Below are 27,183 nucleotides of genomic sequence, written 5' to 3' on the forward strand. Positions count from 1 at the left end.
GTTTTTCTTTTGGGATTAATAAAGATCTAGTGAATTCTTTAACAAACATGGTATACATTTAAATTTCTTTGTACGAAAGCTTCCTTCTTGAGGATCGAGGGTATACTACAGTTAAACTTTGATATCTCAAACACTGATATCTCGAATACAATGGATATGTCGAAGTGATTTGTAAGTCCCAACCACTTTTTTTTTAAGTATTTCACCCTCGATATCTCAAATACTCGGATATGTCAAACTAACTTTAAACAGTCCCATCTAGTTCGAGATAATGAAGTTTGACTATAAGTAAAAGTGAATACTTACAGAATTGAGATATTTGTGGAGGAAGCTAGGCTATTAAAATTTATGAAACTGATAATTAAAAAATTAATATGTAAGGAAATTCCGTAAGTCCAGTACATGCTTCCTGCTTGTCATTTAAATCAGCAATTTGTTAACTTATTCAATAAATAATTTTATATTTTCTTTCTTTTTTTTTCCTTTTCGACAACTAGCAGTTAGACTTAATTTGATTTATTTTAAATTCCCCTATTAAACCACACAATACTGTGAGCTAATAACTCAGTGTCAGTTGCATAACATGTACATTTGTACTTCATTCTGCAATCCGCTTGCAAGCATATCACAAAAATCTAGTAACCTGATATCAGGTCATTGCATGTTAATTTTTTTATTCTTTTCATTTCTTTATAAAGGATTTTATAAAATATATAGTTTCCTGTGTGATAATTAAATTAACTGCTTGAATCCTTCATTGGTTTATTTTTTGACAAGAAAAGAATGTATAAAAGCAGTTAAACTCTTGAGAACATTATAACTTATTATAAGGGGAAAATGCACTGTCATGTCAATTTGGCACATTCCAGAGGAGTGTCGGAGTTATTCCCCTTAAAACACAGTATAAGTGTGTCATTGTTCAGCGTGACAGAGATCGTAAATCCAGGTATTATTTACCTGGGCGCCAAAATAGCATCGTAAAATCTGAAATAAATTTGATAATCATACACTTTTTATCCTCAAAATAGTCAAAGGTTATAAGGTTCTTAATCCTCACCGTAAAATAAGAATGTTTATTGTGCAGGTGTGTTAATTGTGGTCACGTGACTCCGATAGGAGTTAATTCTGGCAGTGTCAAGTTGAGTTTCACATGTTGAAATTTGTCGTCTGTTTTGAAATTGTGTTTACATGGATCTGACAGTGGAATAGTTTGTACGGGGTCATGAAATGAGAGGGATGTCATTCAGAACCCCCGGGGTAGCCCTAGAGCTACAGGTGGGGGTTTGTTGCAGTAAGTATTGCAGTGTAAACAGTTGTAAAGATGACCCATTGACCATTATTGTTGATGGCGGCGCAGAGCAACAAAGCATTGTGCATTCTACATGTTTTAAACTCATTTTTGGATGTCAATGATTTGTGACTAAACATTGCATATGTAGAATGTTCCATCCTTTGTTTGGAAGCCGTCATGTTAAAAGTTTCGATATTCCGATGTATATTTGCTATAAATATATATTAATGGTTGTGTAACATCGAAATCTGATGATACCATGTTTTATAACACGTTGTGAAATTTAGATGCATTTTTATAACCTCTCTTTATATATATAACTTATGGCTCTTTTGAAAATTAGATTTTAAAGTTGAAAGGGTCGTAGTTTTCATGATTATAAATATCCATTCATAGGGAACTGCCTTCCTTGTACTTACCAAAGTAAATAACATTCTGTTGAATGGAAGAAATCTTGTCAATGATATTCAACTTCAAATTCATATTTGATTGTGAGCACAAATTAAAGTAATTGATTATAATTACTGTATGTAAATTTCTAATAAAGCTTCACAAATAAAACTTTAGTCTGTCCCAATTTATTGTTAAAATTCTCTTACTTTTTAAAGATTTTATGAAAATAAACATACCTGTCAATTAAGTACAATTGAAATTGTATAACAGGAAATAATACAAGATTTCTTCAATGACACATACATGTATCAGCTTTTTTTTTCTACAGAAAATCACAGGAACAGAAACAAATTTCCTGGAGATTTATAATGGGAAATGTTGACATCTTTTTTCCATTTGAAAATATTGGGAGTCCTCAAAAAAAAATATTAACGTTATGATCTGGGGGTAACATTCATGTCATTTGCAATGCAAAATCCCTGTAGACTTTTTATGTTTAACTGTTATGTTTAACTGTGTATTAAAATCTGACAATCCAGAGAGGAGATTTCAAACTAAGAAATCACGGGATTTTTCATACTACATGTATTGAACAAACATGGTACATATATTATAAGAATTAACCCCCTTAGGTATTTTGATTTTCAAATAATTTCAGAAAATTTGCTGCATTAATATCTTAATTGGGACAGAGTATTTAGTGACAATGTAAAAAAAACAACAACTACTGTGGTTTCATCAATATTCATTGAATACCAATTTTCGAAGATTTTGTTGTTAAGTTTATCTATGAAATTAGGTGTTTATTGAAGTGCAATTTCTACTATCAATTTGTATTAAAAGGATCATTGGCCACAAATTTAAGTATTCTTGAAACCATGATTTTCACTTTATCCACGAGAATTAACTGATACCCTTGAATATTAATGAAACCACAGTATAAATCCCCCCCCCCTCCCCCCTAAAAATATATTTCCCTCTTTTATAAAAATGTACGTGACACTAAACCTTAACAACTTGTATACTAAAATGTATGTTGATTGATTGAAGTTTCATACAAAGACACATTTTTGTGATATATATAAGAATCAATTGACAACATTTAGTACGCAAGTACTGGTGATAAAGATCTATCAGTGTGTTTTATCATCAATTAATACACATATATCAATTACTTTCCCCTATTTGTTCAAAGTTTTATTAATGATTCAATCAACATTGCTAGAATCATAAATCTGCATATAAATCCATACATGTAATAAAAAGAGACCTATGGCTTGGTCATGCATGTGTACAAACATCTCGCCAGTTAACTGATGTCAAGATTTTCATTGTTCAGTGAATTTGTTGACCAATTGAGGTTTTCCAAAGTTTTGTCCTCATAAATTTTATATTTTTAAGTGCTGGCTGATTACATTATATCAATATCTGCTCTCAAGCATCTGATATAAGATTGTGTAATTGTGTTCAAATCTTAGAATAATAATAGTTTTGCAATTACACTAGTAAAAATGGCCCACCAATTGACTTAAGATTCTTGTATAAACTTGAAGACAATGTACAATGAGACACAGTGTACCTAAATAAATTTACCTGTAAACAAACCGGGAAAGAGGCATTTTAATGAAAAAGAATTTAAATGTAATTTTACATTCCAGTGCTGGCTATGACCCGTTTACTTTCAGCCATAAAGTCTATATGGATGGAGATATTCAAATAAAATTGCTTATGACACCTGTGTGTTAAAGCTTGCCTATTTAGTTTTGGATATATTCAAAAGGAAATGGATGGTGTTCGTACTAAACTCACAGTCCCAATTAATCACAAACTTGGCAACCTCGTCCAGCTTTTTATAGATATACTTATGAGCGGGGGTCTCATATCTCATAATAACAATGATTAACAGATAAAAGGCCCTTTTGTCACAATGATGAGGGATTTCAAATTCTTGATAATTATGATAAGTATACAACAGTTTCAGTATGAGCTGTACCATGAAACTTTATATTTGACTTGATATAAAGATATTTATGAGTTGCAATATTATGTTTGCATGATGTATATTGCTTGTTCAGAATATATTGTTTGCAAATATTACATGGTCTGCAATCTTTTCTGTTGGTTTGAAACTTTGTGTAAGAGGATTTTCAGGTTTGCCTGATCAGCACTGTTGCTTATTTCACTATGTCTTACATGACCCTGATTAAATCTGGTCCAATTCTTTCTAACTTTTTAAATCCAAGTCAGCTAATCAGATCACTGTACATTTTGTCCCTTTCAGCTCCAGTGTTAAGTGTATGTGAATTTGAGAATTCTGATTAAAGGGATCTGTTAACCCTTTTAAAGCTTATGGGTGAGAATTGATGGGTCCCTTAGATAGTAATACCATTGTGGCAATCTGAAGTATATTTCATTGCCACACCTTATGAATTACAATAATTTATTTCAAGAAATTTTGCATTCAGTGTGTTGGTAACCTCAAAAGATACGTTTTCAAAAAACCATTTCTAATGTACGTGTACTGTACAATGTGCTCTTGTTGCTCAGTAGTTTTGTGTATCAGTAGCGTATCTAATTTACGTAATAAATAATTAGTGCTTACACTGCAAAAAATGAAATCATATTAAAATGGCTTATTACAGTAATTTTCAAATAACAGTATAAGCGGGAGAAAATATGATTTTTATTAGAAAGTTTTCCAGTAAGCACTCCCAGTGATTGCCCAGGAAACCATTAAAGTCAGTCTTGAATATTATTTTTTGGCAGTGGGTAAAACAACTCAAATTTTCTTGGTTTTGATCCCTTATACAGAGTTCTGAATGAATGTATGGAATCTTGCTATCACTTATCGCATGATTGCAAACACAACCTCATGCATAAACAGAAGATGTGGGGGGGGGGGGGGGGGCCGAGGTGGTTGGTACCTCAAGATATTTAAAAGTTAAAACTTTTTCATTAGTGGAATGAGAGCACAGGTATTGAATATATGTGTATAAAAACTAGAAAATGTTAAGAGTCGGCTCATTATTTTGCATTGAGACTGGCCATGGATTTCAAACAATGCCCCTCCGATCCTTCAGCATCCGAAAATTTGACTTTTAGACTGTTGTTTTTCATATGCTATTTATCTCCCTTTGAGAGCAATTTGTATTACAGTGAAAGGTTTTGACTTTATAATGCAGCCTAAATGTATTGCACAGCAAGGAATCTGTTAAATGTGTAAAGATACATGTATATTCTTTGCCTTGGGACCTTGGTTTTTTGTGGTCTTCTTAATTAAGATCCAAAAGACTAGTTTCCACATCCAACTTGAAGATTCAACTGTATATGGTCCACTTTCTTGAAATCTACAGTAAAAATAATATCTTGGCTCAGACACTACATCACATAACTGATAAATTTATGAAATCAATATTTATTGAGATGAGTAAACCTATAGATAATGTAGAGAAGATGGACACAAAGAATATGTTAAGATACCGGAAGAACAAGGCAGCTGATATTGATCCTTGAATACCTGAAGCAGGCGAGATCTTCTGCGACAATCCTCAGGTGTGTCAGCTCGTTAGTCTTTATTTGCCTATTGATCAGCAGTGCGTCTTTGTTCTAGATTAATCATTGCAGCTTAATCGAGTGTGCATGCATATACATATATTAAAAGCATTGAGCATGATCCAGTGCAGTTACCTATGGATTGTAGAGCATGTCCTTTTGTTCTCCTGTAGGTGGGTGTATCACGAGAATGGTTGCCATTATCCTGAGGTCTGGCCCAATTGCAGTTTTATTATTTTAAACAGGCTGCCTAATTAGTAAATAAAGAAAGATTAGATTATCTTAGACGATAAACTGCAAATGCTGAAAAATTGAAAGAAGTGCTTATCCAATTTTCTATGTGAATATATAAAAGTAAGAAATATAAAGGAGTTAAAAGTATCAACCATAGAACCTACAAGTGATTTCTTCATTTACATGGGAGGGTAGTTGGTAATGGTGAAACGTTTGATAAGTTGCAAATATTTGCTTAGATTGGCAAGAGAGAATGGGAAGGTGAATTACAATTCATGCAGTGCTACTGTCAAATGAATGTGCAAGAAACCTAAACTTTGCTAATTGAATTTCCTTGATCATCTTTTTCTCTTAGAAGATTTGGAGAAAACTAATATGTAGTCTTACAGTTAGAAAGAAGAGAGACAAATCTTATATTCAAAAGCACGGGATTGTCTTTGAAGAAATAAAATAAAAGGATCACCAACCCCAAACCTAAATATGGAAATTCTTTTATTTAGGATTGTTTGAGTCCTAGATATTTAAAACCAGAGGTCCAGAGTTGAGATCCTTACATTAACAGGGAGTTGTGTATTCATTGATAAGGTTTGAAACGGACTATACTACACAGCTAATACAGGTACATTCCTGGCGTGCTCTGACCCGTTCAATATGAACTGATTTGCAGTATACCAATAAAGGTAGAGCACAGGTAAATTCAAATAAGGGAAGTTCGGGGCAACAGGGGGAAGTCCATTTAGAGCCGGGGAAGTCTATTGACAGAGTCCACATAAATAACTCCGATAAGATGGACGCAGCAGTGTTACTTGTATAATGGGGCTGGCTAAATTTTGGCCAAAGTTCTTTTTTGTTGTACAAATATATTCTGCTTGTTATCATTAACCCTAGAGAGTACATTGTTTAGAAAAATGAAGAAGAAATTTGCTACAAAAATGAACATGGATTAAAAACTCTTCTTTTTCTTTGTTGAGGGGGGGGGGGGGGGGGAGGGGCATGGTAAAATGATTAAATCTAAAGAACTTGATAAAATAAAATGAGAGTAGTAATAACTGCCTATTTATAGAGGTTTTTATTGCCAGAGTGTAATAAAAAGTATCAAAGTTAAGGCAGGATAATAAAACACTTTATTTCATAGCTTTTTATGTATTTTGAGAAAATGAATATTGTGAGTGACAATTGACCTTGTTTGTTAAAATTCTTATAAGAAGATATTCAATTAAACTTTCAATTGATATAAAGTCTACTTGAAACTGATTTTTTTTAAAGAGAGACAGAGTTGTTCCCCTTTGCTTAACAATTTTCTGGTTGTTTAACAGGGATATGAGGAGGGAAGAGAGCTAGATATTAGATTTTATAATTGTCTTCTTCCAAATCTCCCAGAATTTCTGTCCAGTTTTCAATTTTGTAATAGACTTGATATATACTTCATGGCCTAGTTGTCAGATTTTATCATGCCCTGTAACCCAGATTTTAATTGATCAATGTACGGATCTCCAGATATTATTCAACTCTGAATGGGATCAGTAATATATACATGTAAGCTTTAAAATGGAGTATTTCACAGTATCAGCTGAAGCATGAACCAGTACCAGTAGTATCTAGATGTATTATGACAGATTGAACTAACCCATATTGTGACATGATGACTGACCGGTTATATTACTGGGTATGACACCTCTCCATATTGTGACAGACATGTACTTTCTTTCAAAATAAACAATTAAGTTTTCTATGAACAATCTTAGTCTTCATAAATCTTGTATTCACATATTTTTTTTAAAAATAGCATAGCTATAGCTAGCTAGCACAATAAGCAAGTCATGAGTTGGAGACGTTCAATTTAAAATTAATTTCATAGCTGTGGTTAAAATAAGAGTGGTTAAAATAAGAGTGATGTAATTTCATCCGCATTGAATTATACGGAGGTGTTTCTATAATTGACACATCTTTTGATAAATTTAGTATATCTACAGGTTGGAATCTCTTCCTAAGTTTTGGTTTTGGTTTTTAATTTGAGGTCTCGAACACAATGTGATTCGGTTAATGTCATAAAACAATGAGGCTGATGTAGTAACTGTATGGTTTAATATTGGTTTGCAATAAGCATATTTACTTCTAAACAAAAAACTTAATTTGATTGATGGAGATAAATTGGCAACCATTATGTGGACCATATGTTTGAGGTATTTGGCCGTTTTAGGAAAAGGTCATTACTTTGACATAGTTTTGTAAACCCGACACTTACAGTCCTCACCTGTCATGATTGCAGTTCTGTAAACATACTCAAAATTCCCCAGTAGTTTAGATCAGGATAAAAGTCTTAGGGGTTGATTAGGATAGATTGCTTTGGATGTCACCCCCATGAAAGACTGGATATGCTGCGAGTGTGGCGTACCAAAGTCCCATGTGTTGTATTTTTGAAGCAGTTGACCTTAGTTGAAGGTTACTGGTATGTTGCACAGCAAGGTCATGATAAGTATTTCTTAAACCAGAGCATAAATTTCAAATACACATAATCTCATCAGAAAATATGGCTTAAACATGTGTCGTAGGTGCTTCAGAGAGTATGCCGATGACATTGGCTTGAAGAAGCTGGATTAAGTTACACTATAACAAATGCAATTTGCAATGGTCATGATATAGTGACTGGACAGACTCAGTGGCCCTAAGCCCCACCTCTACCCCTGAACCACCCACCTCCCACATTCTGTTTGTGGATGTGGTTTGCTACGTAATTAGGTATGGGAAATTAAAAATAAATGTATACTTAGGCTACTCTCATAATTATGTGAATCTATATCAATATTACAAATACATCTCTTTCATTGCTCTGAAATACTGTCCATAAACTTGCATATATCTACTGATACCTACTGGTACCGCTGATTTTTAACAATGTACGTATTTGTTTTTCAGCTTTCTACTTCCTACTGATGCTACCATTTGCATCCTCCCTCAACAACAGTACAGCATTCTTCAACTCAACACTCAACTCTTCCGTCACCATCCGCAACAATATACTCACATTTCAAAGCAATACCTTCCAAAGGGCATTCTCCTTCAAGACTTGTTACAATGGGCAGCTTATATACCAAAGAGGCCAATCGGGGGACGAATTTAGTGTCATACTTATAAATGGAAGCATAAACATTCGATGGAAGTCGGGTAACAGCGAAATAGCAATGACAACTAACGCCCAACTCAACAACAACGCCTGGTACATTATGGATCTCAGGAACAGGTTAGGGGTCATTACCATGGAGATACTGAGGGGGAGGCAGAGAGAGTGCCTGATTTATCTGGCAAATTCTACTTACCAGTCCAGTCTACTGGGCATTAATTTGTCAGGGAGCGAGGGGCTGGTCATCGGGAGGGACTTCACGGGGTGTGTACAGGAGGGCCCGGGAGTGACCTTCATAAACAATGCCAATGTCGGGGACGTCGAGGTGGAGTGGAGCTTTGACACCTGTCCATTGGATGGCATCACCTGTAATAGTGGTACGTAAACTTGAATGTTCTTTTCAAGAAAAAAAATATGTTTATATTGTCCAGAAAATGAATAGTAAAATACTGGGTATAGGTCAAATTGGGGGGGGGGGATACCTTTGTTTTAAAATCTGGTATCCTTTGTGTGCTCAATTGAGTTGTTGATGGAGATGATGGGATGTTACCTGAACCACACAATCTACATGTAAATTGAGTTAACTTTTATTTTGACTTGTTGCACTATAAAAGTATGGTATATAAGTATAAAAAAAAGGGAGCAGGATGATAAGGTTGGTCTTTGTTTAGTCCTTTGCCATTGAAACTGGAGTAATTTTCTCCAACTCTCTGTCGCAATTGTCATCACTCTTATAAGTTGTTACAATCTATGAATGAGATGCCACTCTTTATAAAGATTTACCTGTTACAAACCATAAAATTAGTTACTCTTTGCACTTGTCCATCAATCATCATTTTTTCATGATAATGGTACCAAAAGTTATGACTATAGCTATAAGACTATACGACCAAGAATGTACATAAACTGTAAGTTTAAAGGACTGCGTAATCATGGCCATTTATAGATTTTAAAAACTTTCAGGGAAAGGAAAGTATTGAAACTATTATAATTTGAAATTTATATTTGGATTTAATGACTAATTTGTTGACCACCCACCTAAAATTTTAAGTATACTAGTATCTTGCAATTAATGATTACATTATTATTATAAAATTATGATACAATGCATCAATGTAGCATCTTGTGGCAAAGCACACTGAAAAAATTACGCACTTTAAAAATTTTTTTAAAGTGCATTAAATTTTGGACTTCAAAGTGTGTTAAATTTTGGACAAAATCAATGCACTTTGGAAAAATTTTTCAAAGTGCGTTAAATTTTGGACCGAGTTAATGCACTTTAAAAAATATGTATAAATCTCAAATTCTGGAAATAAATTCCTAATTTGTTGATAGTATGATGATTTGCTAACACTAATGAATCTAATTTACCGTCTTTAAAATCGGGGATGGGGGTGGGGGTGGGAGTTAACCAATACAGGTCAATTACCAGTGCTTCATTTCATTGATTACAGGAAGAAGGTCCCCTACCCCTCTTTTTTCCTTCCAAAACATATATGATATTCAGCAACATAGTGTAAATGTATAAAACGAAAAACGAAATACGCTTTGTTGTAAATTAAGTACAGTGATATTGAAAAAAAACAAGCTCATGGTCAAACAATCATTTCTCTAATGGTATGTTAAAGAATCTATAAGTGTTTCAACATAGACCCTCTTTTCAAATTCTAATCAAATAAATCACTTCATTTAAAAAAAAAAAAACTCCACGTACATTGACAAACATCAAATTATTATAAACTTAAAAACTGATCCTCTAAAAGATCATGTTGTTTTTGATAATCTTAACTAACGTATCCTTTTTTTCCACATCATGTTTGTTTATAAGCACATGCAATTGAAGTTTGCTGCATGCACAGAAAAGGAAAATGCAGTTGCTAAGCAATGCAGTTTATGTCATTTTTAGATAATTCAAATCTCCCTAGTTCTTCTCTATGTAAATTGTCAAACTACATAAGCTTATGAGGAAAGGAAAAAAAATTCTAATCGAGAAAATGTTAATCGAGTTAGCTGAGAATGCAGTGGGTTCTTTCTAAAAATATATCCCATTAAGCTACATAAGGTTAAATCAATTTTTTATTGTATCTGCATGAAATTAAATATTATTTTGACTAAACCCTGAACACTTTTTTTTCAAAGTGCATTAATACATGTATCGACAATATCAACGCACTTTGAAAAAAGACTCAATTTTTTTCGAAGTGCGTTGACTTGGTCCAAAAATTAACGCACTTTGAAAATTTTGTTTTAAGTGTGTAATTTTTCAAAGTGTGTTGTAACACATCTCTTTTTAAATGCTATAACACAAAAAAAGGGAAAAATAATATAAAATGGACAAATACATGATATACCATAAATAAGTCTCCCTAAAAATTTGTTTATGAGATAGATGATATTTATTTAAACCAATGCAGCTGTTTGTCATGCTACCTATAATTGATACTCAACATATGACATGTTTTGAAAACTTTACAAGGATAATGGATGTAAAATCTATGATAATTGATCAGTCCTGTGTAACAGCTGGATTGTATACCGCCAAGTTTTATGGATGATTAAAAATTCTAATCTTTAGAAAAAAGCCCTAACATGCAAGTAAGAGGATATTTCTTTCTGCTTTATATTAAAATTGTATAATCAGCCTGAAAGAGGATACTCTGCATTCACATGAACATTTTGCCATTGTCTGTTGTCCTAGTTTTCCCTATACCTATATGAATATAAGGAGTCGTCATGTTTGAGGTTTCTTGGGATATCCAAAATGACTTTGGCACATGATTATAACAATTTCAGCAATTGATCACATACATGTACTAAATGGTTTTCCATGGGACAACTGTACTTTAGATACTATTTTTTGATAAAGTGAACTTGTACTTTTATTGACCTTGTTAATAAACACTTGATGTGAACTTGTACATTTATCATCTTACTATAAGCACTTGACCAAAAACAGAGTTTTCTTATTTGGCAAAATTGCCTATAACTAGAAGATTTTACTACATAAAAAAAGGATACCAATGGCACCTCAGGATGAAATGAGTTGTCTGTTACCATAATTATTATATTTTTTCTGATATTTTAAACAATCTTGGAATTTTGCAGTAAAATTTTAGACAATTATGGGAAAAACATTTACTTCTTTGAATATCATAGATAATACTCAGCATGTGAATTGTTTTAATAAGCACTGCCTCAAAATTTCGAAGTTGCTTTGGTAACAGCAATTTCAACAATGTATAATACTGACTTTTTCATGAATTTGGAAATATTTTTTCAAGAATTCTTGAATTTTAAGAACTTTTAGCTTATTTATACTTATAAAGGATGTGTATGACAATTTTTTGAAATAACATTGTACATGTTCCATTCTTCTTAAAGGACTCTATTTAACAAATTGGTTTTATGTTAAACTAGATGTAAGTGTACATTTTTCTGCAAGTTACAACTAAGATAAATGCTGCAGGGTGGTCAGTTACTAGTATTACAGTGATATCAAGTCACCTTGACACATAACATACATATTTATGACATTAGACAGTCTCTCTCTCTCTCTCTCTCTCTCTCTCTCCTCTCTCTCTCTCTCTCTCTCTCTCTCTCTCTCTCTCTCTCTCTCTCTCTCTCTCTCTCTCTCTCTCTCTCTCTCTCTCTCTCTCTCTCTGACTGAGAAGAATGCAGAGAAATAGATTAGAATAACTATAAATGACAGCAGTGACTTTTTTTTAGGGTTCTCAGCCTTATATGCATAAGGTAATGTGTGTTTTTCTTCATTGGGCATCAATCAATAGTGAGATATTTGCACAATTAAAAGAGCACTATATGGTTAAGGTATTGATCAGAATAGAGACAGGTATATATCCCAGTGGAATAAACAAATATTTAGATACTGTGTATCCACTCTTATACTATATAAACCATAATACACACAATACACAAAGCTGCATTCAGAATAAAGTCCTTGGGAATGAATTGAGTTCACAAGTTCCACCAAGGACGGGGAGAGGCAGTCAAGGATGAAGGGTAACAGAAACATGTACCTGAGTCTGGCCTTATCGGGGAGTCTTTGAGGTCCCTTTTATTGTCCTCTATCTGTGTTTGGTAACCATTTATCAAGAAATGTTGCAGTTTGCCTTGTCAAGATAATTGTCAGGACGGTAACAAGAAAAAACTGCCATTAATTGGACTGTGCAGGTAGTGAGCTTATTTTATGGGATGAACACATCTCAAGAAAACAATTGATGCTTTGTGTGAGACCACCAGGTTGTTCTGTGATCACAACAGCACAGGTATATGTGTGGATAGAATTTGGGAGATTATACCCAGGATAATCTCTGACTATACACCAAACGGTGGGATCAGCTCTGAAGGAATAGCCCATACTTTCACAATGGTAGACGTTCGGTAATGCATGACTGACAACCGGGACAGGAATATTTAATTTCTGCAGGGTCACTAGTGTGAAATGTAGCGGTGGTATTTTTACTCAGGTGAATGAGGATTGTGAGTCACCATTAAAACGCTCCTTTTAAAAATCTAGGTTGGGGATTCCTGGCAGTAGTGTCAAACCATGGATCTGAATTGTGACAAGGATTAACTTTTTCTGATTGATCTGTGTCTTAATTTCACCAGCAATTAATATTTTCAGTTTTTGTGATCTTCATGTGAGATTTTTCCATTGTGTAACTTCTGGATATGTTTTTAAATCCGTGGGATCAATTAGCGAGCAGTGTTAACAGTGGTAAACAAATGATGTCTGGAGGAACTATTTTACAAGCTTTAGACTGTCAGTAAAAATCAAAGAAAGTGTGCCTTGTTGAAATATTATTGATTTTTGATGATGTAATATTTATATCCATTTCATTTCCCAATCAATTACCTGAGATTTTGTTGAAGGAGAACTTCTGGACAGCTATATTGTTCTATATCCCTAAGAATGGTGGTTATTGTGATAATTTGGCCTCGTTCATCAATCATCAACTAGTAGCAGTTCAAACTACAGCTTAGCTGTGGGACATTTTGACAAGCCATTGTGATCAACACCTCGGACCTATATCAGAGAAAAATCCCCACATAATACAAACATTTCATTTCTCTCTGCTGGACAAGCCAGGTGAAGCATTGAGGGTTTCAGGTGAACTTTTTTGTTTATTTTTGAAAGAGGACCAAACAGCTGCTAAAAGGCCACTACTATAATGTGATTTTTCTGTGGATGGATATGTCCTCTACTTTGTTATAGTGTGGGGAGAAAGAGTACATTGTTACTGAAATTCTTTAGTACGATATTCAACATGCCAAGCTTAAGATGGACAGGACCTGTTGACAAAATATCTGTGTTGTTAACTATTAAGATTGTAGTTCATTTAATGACATGGTCCCTGACACCTGCACAAACCACAGGTAAGTGCTGGTCAGTCCTGCAAATGACACCTGCATTGTCTACATTATTAGCTGGGTCTCAATAATGGACAATGTCATTTTCTGTATAGAAATATTTCACAATATATGCTTCTATTTAGAACATTGAGTGTTAAAGTCCATGTAAGGGAAATTAATAGTTTACCAATAATTAAAAGTTTTCTTAATTAAGAGCCGAAGGGTAATTGAATTACCTGTAAACTGTTGAAAATTCAGAGAGAAGGTGTTCATATGCACAGTCTTTGCATAAGTTTTGCATTGTGTCAAATATGGAATATATTTGTAGGCAAAGTAGCATTATGATTTTGATTTCACTAATTTAATGCGCAATACTGAGCATATTTACCCCTTAAACCTTTATGTCTATAACTGTCATTTAAAATTCAGTATTTTAATGAATCAATTATAGAATCTGTTTCTTATGTGCTTTTTGTCACTTAGCCTGGTAAGTTGAAGAAGGTGCACTTTGATTGATCAAACAATGAAATTAAAAACGGCAAGCGCTTATCAAACTTATAGGTACAATTTCAACTGTAATTAAAATGATAATGTAAACCCTTTTGAAACTGATCCAAACCACTTTGACTGTATGTTATTCTGATTAAAAAGTAAATCTAGGTTTCTGTTTTAGAAACAAATTAGTCTGCAGTATAAATTAACATGCAGCATTCCTAATTCTAGGTGGAGACATAGACATAGCAATGTAATTTAAACATCAAGGATAGGAGAGTTGTCATATGATGTAATAATGAAAGATTGCTTGGAACAGAGTGGGAAAATATGCATAACCCACAATTAATGCCCTGTCAAATTTTATTTATGTCATGGCTGCAGTGTAAATTACAAACTTTGTTTACTTTTTTAATTGATTTCACATGAAGACTTTGCATTTAAAAAGCATATGTTATATTGCATGGACACAAATAGAAAATCCTGAGACACTTCGCACATTTTGGAACAATCAAAATGAAAATAAAGTAATTATACGTGTAGGCTTGAGCTTTATGAAATATGACTGACTCCAGTTAATGAAGAAACGTGACAATAAGGTTGGGCAGTACAGATTGTATGTGAATTGAATGTCATATATTTCAGATGACAATTAAATTGTACAGATTTATACATGAAGTGTTGTATATTTCAGACATTGAATTGTATGAATGATTATACATGATGTAAATTTCAGTTGACAGTTCAGTTGTACTGTAACAGTTATATACAAGAGGTGTTGTATATATTTCAGATGAGGTTCCACAGAGGATCTGTTGGCAGCAGCCCTGCAAAAATAGTGGAGTGTGCGTGGACGATGCTAATGGCTACACCTGTCAGTGCCCCTATCTGTTCAACGGCACCAACTGTGAAAATGATCTCAGTAAGCCATTACTGTATACAGGGATATATTCGCCCCCGTTTTATTTTCGCCCCTTTCGCCTTTGTTGTCATCAGGTGAATTTAAAACTGGGCGAATTCTGATGCCTTCAATTATTTTTCTCATTTTTTTGTTTGCAAGTGTAGAAGGGCGAAAATTACACGGGGCAAAAATAACCCTGTATACATTATACAGTATTTGTAAATATCTATACTTAAAAAAAAGTCTCCAGAGTCTTGTATTATATTCAACTATTGGAAAGGTTAATTCACAGATTCCAAACCTCACTTACTCAGTTAACATTCAAAATGAAAAGAAAAATTTTAGTTTGTCATATTTGCCACGGTGCAGTCACCATCCAAGGCCCCAGGTTTTGTATTCATTGGTTTGTGGAAGTATGATGGACCAAAAACCAGTAATTTGCAATAATGCAACCAGCTTGTTTGGTCAATTTTATTATAAATTTTAAACAGGTACAATAGATGGAGCCTGGAGTAAGAATTATTTGACCTATTGTCCTTGTTTATTAGTAGTTTTCAGTTAAATGATTGCATGTCTTGTTTGTTACAGGACAGTATGGCTGCAGCATCAGTCCCTGTCTCAATGGGGGCACCTGCCAGTCACTGACCAGTGGAAGTAGGACTTACAGATGTAACTGTGTACCAGGTAAGTCACTCAGGGACCATCAGTGATCCACTTAGTGCAGTGCAGAATTTCAAATGCGGTAGTGTGTATATTAATTAGCTCAATACAGCTAAACTCGTTTATAGTGAATTTTAAGGGATCCTACAAAAAACTTTGTTATTGCCATAATTTGTCATAGGTTTGTAGCAAATTTGTAAGAAATCTTGCAGCAAATTTGTTATATAATAATCAGCTGACAGTACATCATACGTTATAAAATCAGTATTACCGTCATGTACATAAAAAGTCAAAATATTTGAAGTTAAGTATTTTTTATGCATGTATGCATCTTAAATTGCGCATACTTTCAATGAAATTTGCAATGGAGAACATTTTTATAAATGATCTTGCCAGTGGTGGTCTTAATTAAAATTACTTTGATATAGTCATAATTCATTATATTTTAAATATATTAAGATCTTTTTTGGGACATAAAAAAGAATTTATGGCCGTAATTTCACTATATCTGTTTACAATATATTCAAGATTTGCTGTACTGCCATGATCACTTTCTCACTAGATTGTGGATTAACCCATTTCCTCAGTCAATAGAGCCCAAATTTGTGTAAAAAGTTTGCTTATACACCTTTAGTCTGTAAATAAACATATTCATTACATTAACCTGTGCAGAAAATAGAGCTCAACAATTGTATTTAACTTGTAAAATACTTTTTCCTTAAAATTCAAGGAAATTTCCTTATATTTTGACATTTGACATTAATATTTGAATAATAAGATGAATGTAAACTGGTCGCTTGAACAAATTCTTGCTGTTTTGTAGGGTTCACTGGTGAAAATTGTGAAACAAATATAGACGAATGTGGACCAAAACCTTGCGCTAATGACGTCGACTGTATCGACGGCTTGAACTCCTACTATTGTAACTGCACTGGTTCTGGTAAGTACCGGTACCATTATATACTTTTTTACTGAATGCATTATATGTGCTAAATGTTGATCTTGTGTATCTTGTGTACAGCTAATTTTGATTGGATAAACTGTGGAAATACTTTCAGGTTACCGTGGTGTACTTTGTGAGGTGGATATCAATGAGTGTGAACAGACTCCTGATATTTGTGGAAATGGCACATGTTATAACTACAATGGAGACTTTAGATGTGATTGTCCAAAAGGATTTGAAGGTGTTCAGTGTTTAGTTGTAAGTGATAATTTGTTGTTTTTTTTGTTATTGTTGAAATGTAAATTTACTTTAGATAACCACACAATAGTGAAGATGGTAACGTTAGAGAAGAAACAGATACTGCTTCATATGAACATTAATATGTCAGAAAAAATTTGTTCATTGATTAGCACATTCATATAGTCATATTACATGCAACATTATGAATACGAAATTGATAATTCAATGTACCAAACAAATTCATTATAAGTAGGGACCGATAATTTTTCAGATCATATATGAAATAAATGTTTTAAGCCGCTCTTGATAAATTACATATAAATATTGTAGCCTACAGATGACTGTGCCTCGTCCCCGTGTAGGAATGGGGCCACCTGTGTGGACGGGGTGGGGGGATACACCTGTCAGTGTGTACTGGGCTACACAGGGACCCAGTGCCAAACTGATGCCGACAACTGCGCCGGGATAGACTGTTCTACCTCTGGGGCCCACAGGGTCTGCAAGGATGGCCTCAACTCCTACACTTGTGCATGTAAAGACGGGTACTCAGGTAAGAAATTGCGAAGCCTTTTATCCTACACAATGGTAGATGCAAAATTGTAGTATACAGGTTTATATATATTTTGATTTTTCCAAAAGACCATGGGTTCTATGCTCGGCAAATAAAGAAGACCATGATTTTGAATATGTAAAATGTTTCATTAGAGAATAGTATTATGCACAGAGTTTTAGCTCGCATTGTATCAAGATGAATGTCTTTGGCTTTATACAGAGACTTCTGGTAACTGTGTGGACATTGATGAATGTGCCTCGTCCCCCTGTAGAAATGGCGCCACCTGTCAGAACTTGGAGAATGCGTACCGCTGCGTGTGTGGAGCAGGGTACATGGGGCCGCAGTGTGAGAGCAATATTGATGAGTGTGCCACTCAACCATGTCAAAATGGTGCCACGTAAGCAATGGAAATATAAGTTATAGATTACTGTAAACCAACTTCTATTCACATGTGCGGAATTTTTGCGAGGTTCAGTAGTCTTGTAGACTTGAAAATTTCTTTCCACAACCAGTTTATCAAAGCCTTGAAATTCTGAAGATTTTAAACTCAAATGATTTGATTTTGCATAATTTTGTTGCTGCAAGCCATTTTAAAGTGGTTTCGAATAAATGTTGGTTTACAAGATCGAAGCATTGTGATTTTTTTTAATAAAATATTTTCCAATTCATTGTGAAGATGTAAGGTATTTGCTTTGATGGTATCAGTTTTATTTTTAACATCTATTAGGTGTCAGGATAAGGTGAACGACTACTTTTGTGTGTGTCCAGCTGGCTACGAAGGCAAAAACTGCTCAACCAACATTGATGATTGTGTAACTAATGGCCAGCCCTGTAAAAACGGAGCCACTTGTACCGATAAGGTTTATACGATTATTAAATCTGATTAGAGTCAATTTATAATTTTACTGCAGATCGAAGCACTGAATTTAATTTTTCTTCAAGCCTTTGCAATTTGATATGAACAAAAACAACATACATGTATCAGTTTGTAAGGTATTGATACAATGTTAATTCAAGGTAAACATGTAGTATTCAATTTCTTTAAACGTTATAAAGTTCAATATTTAATGTTAAAACATGATATGACAGTTGTTTTTCATACAGTAGAATATATATTGACATGCAGTATGAACTATGTAACTATTGACCTACTTTCTGTTTTAGATCAATGATTACTTTCTGTTTTAGATCAATGATTACTTTCTGTTTTAGATCAATGATTACTTTCTGTTTTAGATCAATGATTACTTTCTGTTTTAGATCAATGATTACTCTTGCCACTGTGCCCCAGGATGGACCACTAAAAACTGCACGGTCAATTACGATGAGTGTTCCTCCACGCCTTGTGAAAATGGGGGCACCTGTAGGGACGAGCTCAATGCCTACAACTGTACCTGTACTCCGGGCTGGACGGGTACCCAGTGCACGGTGGACGTAAACGAATGTCTGAGTCAGCCTTGTCTGAATGGAGCCACTTGTCGCAACCTCCGCAACGCCTATAACTGTACTTGTGCCCCTGGATTCACAGGTAGGTGGAAAAAAAATGTTTAAATTGTCAGTGTTTTGATGGCTAAATTTCTTAATACATGAATTTGGTGGTAAAGAAATCTAACCTAATTCTGTTAGTAAAATCAAGAATTTAGATATATTTAAAAGTTATTGCAACATGTTGATCGTAATTTGTATTGAAAAGTGTTCTACATTAGGACTGTTTGTCATACATGTACCGGGTAAGGAAGCAAACACATCATCAGTCAGTTTTTTCTCAAATGTGTACAATGTTTATTAATTTTGTTGTAGGATCAAATTGTCAGACCAATATTGACGACTGTCAACCAAACCCCTGTCAGAACGGGGGCACCTGTGTTGATGGGGTAAATGGGTATAATTGTACATGCACTCCAACCTTCATGGGTAAGAACTGCTCAAAGCTGTATAATGCATGTGAATCCTTCCAGCCATGTATGAATGGTGCCACATGTAACCCAGTGCTGGGTACACAAAACTACTCCTGCAATTGTGTGGTGGGTTTCACGGATGCTAACTGTTCCACAAACATTGATGACTGTTTACCGTCCGCTTGTACGCTGCCACTGGTGTGCTATGATTTAATCAATGACTACAAGTGTGCCTGTCCAATAGGTTTGTACACGAACCCACTAACACTCTGTTTGTTTCTCTTTCTTTTTGTCATTTCATCCCAGAATTGTTGACGTATTAAGCACATTTTTTTTTTTACACTTAAGTAACTACAGCATCTATTGAATTTAATTTTATCCCCTAGCTTGTTTGTTTCCTTGCTATCTAATCCAAATTACACATGTATTTATGACAACATTCTCCAGAGCAATATCCTCCAAATCCTATTCATTGACTACCGTATTGCTGTAAAGGATCGATCTACAAAATCCCCAGTATATTGTTAATTCTTTTGAGCGAGGAAAGGTTATAAATGTACCGGTAGTATTGTGTATGCTGCTTTAGGTTGAGGTTAATTAATGCAATGAAGAACTTTGGGCATGGCTATGAGAATATATATAATCAGTAAGATATGTTCTGTCTGATATTGCTTTCATTTGGTTGCAGAACATTTAGATCCTTGTTATATTCTTTACATTTTATAGTCATTATTAATTAAGTATGAGGTGCATTTGGTTGCTGTATGAAATTCTCTTTGAAACAAAAATCCTCTTTATATATTTTGCTTAGGAAAGGAGGGCACTGACTGCGCCCAAGATATAGACGAGTGTCTCTCCTCTCCCTGCCAAAACGGGGGCACTTGTCACAACGAAGAGGGCCGCTACAGGTGTGAATGTCAACAGGTCACCGTCAATCTGACCAAATATGGCAACGGTCAGAAGTTAGAGTTTTTGTCAGGATTCAAAGGGGATAACTGTGAAGTTGATATAAATGAATGTGACTATAGCTCGCCATCCATCTGCCTTCATAACGGCTCCTGTGCAAACACCCATGGAGATTACAACTGTTTTTGTGGATCGGTGTATGATGGAGTCTATGCCACAGGTCAGCCATAAGTGTATCTTTACTTTGTTAAGAAGACTTTCAAAACTGATTTTGTTGACTTATTTTGTGTTTGTAGCAATACGATAGTTGCTGAGCATTCTTACTTATTTTGACTTTGATATCTCTTAAATATTGTCTGTAAAATACATTTTAAAGAATTTCTCACACTAAATGCAAGAAAATGTTGGGTGTCCTTCTTTGCAGGAAACAACTGCGAGCTGTCCACTTCATACTGTGAGTCAGCCAATGAGGTGAAAGGGGACCCACCAGCATGTCACAATGGGGGCACCTGTCTCCCTGATGAGAACAGCTTTACCTGTAGCTGTGCACCTGGGTTTACAGGTACCATTCTCTTATACCCGGTACATGTACATGTATTTCATTACTGTAAAAGTATACATGTACATGTATTTCATTCCTGTAAAAGTGGTTATTTACGCTGGTGGTAAAGAATGCGTTTTTTGGAGTCAAACAATATGTGTGGTTATTAAATATGTCACTTACCACACAAAAGTTTTGCTTTTTGACAATACATGTATGCGTAGGGGTATTTTAAGTGGTTTTAAGCCTACCGCATAACTAGAGTTAATTACCCCCACGCGTAAATAACCACTTTTGCAGTACATAATAATTTAGTAACTAAAGGTAATGCAATTTATTTATGAAACACTTGAATATCATGTCATGTTACAGGTACTGTTCTTTTATAATCCTTACATATTCATTTGAAATTTGGTAAGGTACCCCGAGTAATAATGCAATATCTTAAACTCTTTGATATCATATATGACATTTACAGAGGCTGTTTTAATTCGTAGCATAATTATTTGAGATTAAGTAAAGTAATGTAATCTATTTTTAAAGTTTTAAATATCAAAGTACATGTACATAAACCTGCAAAAGAAGGATTTAGTTCTAGAGCAAATGATCACTCGATATTAACTTGACAATGTATATTTCAGATCCGAGATGTAAAACAAACATAAATGAGTGCGAGTCGTTGCCCTGTCAGTACGGAGGAACCTGCGTGGACGGGATCGCTCGCTACGAGTGTGTATGCATCCCAGGAATCACTGGTCCAAACTGCGAGACTGATATAGACGAGTGTCAGTCAATGCCCTGTCAAAATGGCGGGATGTGCATCGACCATATCAATGGGTAGGCTTAAACTTCAGAGCTTTCACATTAGATCATCAGATTTTTTGGTATCTAACAAACGTTTTTAGAAACGAGAAAATCCTCAAGATTTGAGATGATGGGAATGATTATTTTTTTTAGCCTTATGACATGGATTATAGATATATTCTGTTGCTCTGTATAGCACTTGGTTTTTAGCTCACCTGAGCTGAAAGCTCAAGTGAGCTATTCTGATCACATTTTGTCCGTCGTCCGTCTGTCCGTCCGTCTGTAAACTTTTTACATTTTGAACTTCTTCTCTAAAACCGCTTATCCAATTTCAACCAAATTTGGCACAAAGCATCCTTATGGGAGGGCGAATATAAATTGCAGAAATAAAAGTTTGATCTGTATTCAAAGCGGAGAAAACCTTGAAACTGTAGAAAAAGGGGGGTGCATTTTTAAAAATCTTCTTCTCAAGAACTACCGAGGCAAATTCAACCTAGTTTAGCATAAATTATCCTTATGGGAAGGAAAATATAAATTGCAAAAATTAAGTGGTAATTCTGTTTCAAATCTGAGTTATTACGAAAATAATAATAAAGGAAAGGCGTGTTTCAATCAGTTTAATAGCTTCGGGTTCGGCATACGGTAAAATGATTCCATACTTCTAAAACGAGGTTCTTTGTTTAAAGCCGCCATGACATTATACGAAAAAGGTCTTTCTGACTATGATGAATTTGCTTGTTGTGCAACAGTTCGCGTATGAAGGGAAATTTTGAAACATACAAAATATATTGGTGCCGATTTTGTGAAGTAAATTGAGGCTAAATATTTCAATGCGTTGATAGTTTTCACACATGACGATGGTGTTAGCTTGTTCTGATTTTCGTTTCGTTCTCATTATGCTTTGTAACCTGGAAACTATCGTCTGTATTTCGTGATTTTTACGTATCAAATCAAACAGAGACTTCGGTAAATCAAACAGTTAACTGTTTACCTGCGCAAATTAAGCAAAATCGGATGTAGGGGTACTGAAATACAATTCATTCTATCGGTAATTCGGCATTATCTTTTGCGTAATGGTACATGTAGATTAATGCAATAGGTTTTGTTGAGATGCTCGGCATTTTCTCGAGTTTATTCAGTTTAAATAGAGTTTGAAATCACTGACGGAAATATGTAGGTATATACATGTATATATATGATTCATTTCGAAAAAATAAATTGTGTTCTTTATTTGGTATACATGTAGTGCATGTTTCTTGTGTTTAATTGTTTACAATTTCTATTTACTAACCATATTTGAGTGTTAAGCTTCGAATTATAAGCAAGATACAGAGATTTGCTCACAATTCTATGTTTGTACACAGATCTTAAAAACTAAAGCTTAAAAAATTAAAAAATTTGTCAATATTTATTAAGAAAATTTTCAAAGCCTGTTCTTCCAGAAACCAACTTTAACAACTTCTTGTATTGTAACCTTAACCTTTTTAGCTCACCTGAGGGTGGGGCCACAATGGGGGGTCGAAGTTTAACAAATGAATATATAGAGTAAATCTTTAAAAATCTTCTCCTCAGAAACTAATCAGCCAGGAAAGCTGAAACTTGTGTGAAAGCATCATCAGGTAATGTAGATAAAAATTTGTGAAAATCATGATCTCCGGAGGTAGGGTGGGGCCACAATGAAGGATCGAAGTTTTACATAGGAATATATAGAATAAATCTTTAAAAATCTTCTTCTCAGAAACTAATCGGCCAGGAAAGCTGACACCTGTGTGGAAGTATCCTCAGGTAGTGTAGATTCAAAGTTGTGAAAATCATGACCCCCGGGGTACGGTGGGGCCACAATGGGGGATCGAAGTTTAATATAGGAATATATAGAGTAAATCTTTAAAAATCTTCTTCTCAGAAACTAATCAGCCAGGAAAGCTGAAACTTGTGTGAAGGCATCCTCAGGTAGTGTAGATTCATAGTTGTGAAAATCATGACCCCCAGGGATAGGGTGGGGCCACAATGGGGGATCGAAGTTTAAAATAGGAATATATAGAGTAGATCTTTAAAAATCTTCTTCTCAGAAACTAATCAGCCAGGAAAGCTGACACTTTTGTGGATGCATCCTTAGGTAGTGTAAATTCAAAGTTGTGAAAATCATGACCCCCGGGAGTAGGGTGGGGCCACAATGGGGGATCGAAGTTAAACATAGGAATATATAGAGTAAATCTTTAAAAATCTTCTTCTCAGAAACTAATCTGCCGGCAATGCTGAATCTTCTTCGGAAGCATCCTCAGGTAGTGTTGATTCACAGTTGTGAAAATAATAACCCCTGGGGGTAGAATGGGGCCACAATGGGGGGTCGAAGTTTAACATATGATTATATAGAGTAAATCTTTAAAAATCTTCTTCTCAGAAACTAATTAGCCAGGAAAGCTGAAACTTGTGTGGAAGCATCCTCAGGTAGTGTAGATTCAAATTTGTGAAAATCATAACCCTGGGGGTAGGTTTGGGCCACAATGGGAGGTCGATGTTTTACATAGGAATAAACAGTGTAAATCTTTTAAAATCTTCTTCTCAGAAACTAATCAGCCAGGAAAGCTGAAACTTGTGTGAAAGCATCCTCAGGTAGTGTAGATTCATAGTTGTGAAAATCATGATCCCCAGGGGTAGGGTGGGGCCACAATGGGGGGTCAAAGTTTAACAAAGGAATATATAGGGTAAATCTTTAAAAATCTTCTCAGAAACTAATCAGCCAGATGTTTCTTTATAATTGTTAAGAATTTGGCCCCAGGACAATTCTTTGGCCTCCCGAGAAGGTTCAGAGTTTGATGTACGTTTATATCTAATATATAAACTATTGTTAAGGATCATTTTGAGAACTGCAATACTCAACATATGATATGACTATAAAATCATCTTGTTAGAAAAGGGACTAATGATTATAAACATAAGAATATCCAGGGGAAAATGGATTTTATTTATACAGGATCAACATGTATTATTGTACATTGTCCAGATAGTTTGTATTATGACTCCATTAAGCTGATTTTATCATACCTATTGTTCCTCAGGTGAGCGATGTGGCCCATGGGCCTCTTGTTTTATTTGTGACAGACTTGATGGTTTTGACCCTAGCACTCTGCCATCTGGCTCTATTGGGTACGATCAGTTTGATGCTTGAGTTTCTCTATTTAGTTTTAGCATGTGACCCATTTTTCGTTAATGTTGTACGTTTTTTCAGATGTCTTCATATTTTAAGATACTGTTTTTGGTTTAAATGTTTAGATAACACTCTTCCATTAAATTTCCTTTTTTGTCCCTGTATGATTTGAAATCTTCAGTATGCTTGCGGAATTGCTAGATGTTCCTTAACATTTGTGCTCAGCACGAAAGTATGTATAAAATCCTTATGTATCATGTTTTTCAATCCAAGAATGTTTTACTGGCCATTTTTTAACAAGATAAAGTCAAATATTAGCATTCCAAATCAATTGTTAGTGACCAAAAAACATCCCAACTGGAGCTATTTGCATGTTTCTATTATTATTTTTAATGTTTTGGAATGGGAGCCACTTTCATTTATAAGTTTTCATGTTTACTCAGACATCCACAATGCATGAATTTTTCACCGTTCAGCTTATCATTTAATATAATTTTTTTTTCAATCTTTCCCTGCCAGTTTGCAGTTGTTAATATAATTTTGACGGAGAGCAAGCGTTGTTTGTAGATTGTCACACTCTTCTTATAGCAGAGTTATTGCCCTTAATCAGCCGCTCTGAGATGTTGAAGTACATTTTGAATTAGCTTGTAGATTCAGAGCTTTCAGAAATCCCCGGGTCATGTATTTATATGTCCATTAATTACAGGATATAACACGGTTGTAGGATTTACATGGTTAACAAATGTGTGTTGTGTTTTATATGTTAATGGGTTTTTTTATGTTGTGAAATTTGAATGTTTTTTCCTTTTTCATCATGGAATTTGATATATTCCACAAAAATAGATGAGATAAACTCAGTTTTACTGTGATCTTTAACATAACAAAAATAAAGAAGTAGTAGTTGGTGAAAACTTTCAAAATACTTTTTTATCCTAATGATATCTTTTAAGTTAATTTTTATTCTAAGTAATGTTTTAATGATTTCGATGAACGATGTACATGTATACTTGTGTAGGTACGAGTGTAACTGCACAGACACTGGATTCAACGGAACAAACTGCGAGCTAAATATCGATGACTGTGCTCCTGGTCCATGCCAAAACGAGGCCACTTGCACTGATCTCATTAAGGTAATCTCAGCTACATAATTCAATGGTTTAATCTAGCTGTAATCATATTTGAGCATATTTTGCATTGCATTTCTTCTTTTAATTCAAGTACATTTAATTATGCTATGATTAAAACTACAATAGATATACAAGCTTGGATCCTGATTTATTAAATTATAAATACAATTACATTGACGAAACTCTATTACAATAACTCTTTACCGAGTATTTGTCAACGTCATAAAATACTTTGACAACCTATCAGTGGCGTTTAAAGCAAATTGAATGTGTGGGGGCTAGATTGATCAAAGATCTTGATCCTGATCAAAAGCAAAAAAAAAAACATGGTCTTTGGTTATGGTTATGGATAACTTTGCAGAAAAAGTGTTAACCCCCTTCCCTGCCCACCCAGTTCCAACATCTATGCCTTTTCAATGTTTATTTTGACAGGATTACAATTGTACTTGCTATGATGGATACCTGGGAAAGGACTGTCAAGAGGACATCAATGAGTGTGAATCCAGCCCCTGCCAGTACAACGGAACCTGTCTGGAGCGCTCTAAACCATCCACTTATCAAACAGTTCCAAGCCTTGGAAACTTTGCCTTTGCCAAAGCAGCGGGATACTATTGCGACTGTATCCCAGGAATCACAGGTTTTTTGTTGTTTTTTTTTAAATGAGGGAAAAAGAAATAATGCAACCAAATTTTGTGTGCAAAATTTGTTGTACAAAGATTAAGATTTACGACTTCATTGTTAAGAATATTTGTTGCCAGTTAGCAGTCCTTTAATGTATCTTGTATCAGTTTTGATTTATTCATAAGAATAAGTCATGAGCATTTGTTACCGTGAACCAGTTTATCATTGGGATATGGAAAAATAAATTTTCTTAAAGAAAAGCTGAATTACAGCATCTACCATCAGAAATTGCATTATGTGCTACAGTGTAAAAGCTCAGAGATGGGCATTTTAAAACACAAATGCTTCAAACTTGTTTTTAACGCTGAGAATTTAAATCAGATTC

General features: G+C 34.5%; 1 protein-coding gene and 1 long non-coding RNA gene across 5 annotated transcripts in view; one reads left to right on the forward strand and one right to left on the reverse strand.

The window, feature by feature from the left end:
- Nucleotides 1–1,107: 1,107 nt before the first annotated feature.
- The window catches only part of LOC105321047 (protein crumbs), a 45,789-nt gene continuing 19,713 nt past the window's right edge, over nucleotides 1,108–27,183 (forward strand). Inside the window, exons 1-17 of one of the 4 annotated variants that reach the window (XM_034445423.2) lie at nucleotides 1,108–1,291; nucleotides 8,387–8,968; nucleotides 15,250–15,378; nucleotides 15,946–16,041; nucleotides 16,841–16,957; nucleotides 17,076–17,218; nucleotides 17,531–17,750; nucleotides 17,973–18,150; nucleotides 18,481–18,613; nucleotides 19,014–19,281; nucleotides 19,554–19,895; nucleotides 20,463–20,777; nucleotides 20,982–21,119; nucleotides 21,740–21,935; nucleotides 25,005–25,049; nucleotides 26,066–26,180; nucleotides 26,610–26,814. In XM_034445423.2, the coding sequence (XP_034301314.2) occupies nucleotides 1,228–1,291; nucleotides 8,387–8,968; nucleotides 15,250–15,378; nucleotides 15,946–16,041; nucleotides 16,841–16,957; nucleotides 17,076–17,218; nucleotides 17,531–17,750; nucleotides 17,973–18,150; nucleotides 18,481–18,613; nucleotides 19,014–19,281; nucleotides 19,554–19,895; nucleotides 20,463–20,777; nucleotides 20,982–21,119; nucleotides 21,740–21,935; nucleotides 25,005–25,049; nucleotides 26,066–26,180; nucleotides 26,610–26,814 (3,286 nt within the window). In that variant the 5' untranslated portion in view covers nucleotides 1,108–1,227. Of the gene's footprint in view, nucleotides 1,292–8,386; nucleotides 8,969–12,856; nucleotides 13,989–15,249; nucleotides 15,379–15,945; nucleotides 16,042–16,840; nucleotides 16,958–17,075; nucleotides 17,219–17,530; nucleotides 17,751–17,972; nucleotides 18,151–18,480; nucleotides 18,614–19,013; nucleotides 19,282–19,553; nucleotides 19,896–20,462; nucleotides 20,778–20,981; nucleotides 21,120–21,739; nucleotides 21,936–25,004; nucleotides 25,050–26,065; nucleotides 26,181–26,609; nucleotides 26,815–27,183 lie in introns of those variants that run through there. The other 3 variants (XM_034445426.2, XM_034445424.2, XM_011419256.4) reach the window with 3 other exon arrangements.
- LOC136272074 (uncharacterized) lies at nucleotides 4,429–12,767 on the reverse strand. Its single transcript, XR_010709964.1, has 5 exons — nucleotides 12,629–12,767; nucleotides 8,788–8,957; nucleotides 5,372–5,486; nucleotides 5,202–5,290; nucleotides 4,429–5,031 (listed from the first exon to the last, which is right to left on the reverse strand). It is a non-coding gene; the product is annotated as an uncharacterized lncRNA (long non-coding RNA).

The sequence above is a fragment of the Magallana gigas genome, chromosome 2, assembly GCF_963853765.1.
Source record: "Magallana gigas chromosome 2, xbMagGiga1.1, whole genome shotgun sequence".
Classification (NCBI taxonomy): domain Eukaryota; kingdom Metazoa; phylum Mollusca; class Bivalvia; order Ostreida; family Ostreidae; genus Magallana; species Magallana gigas.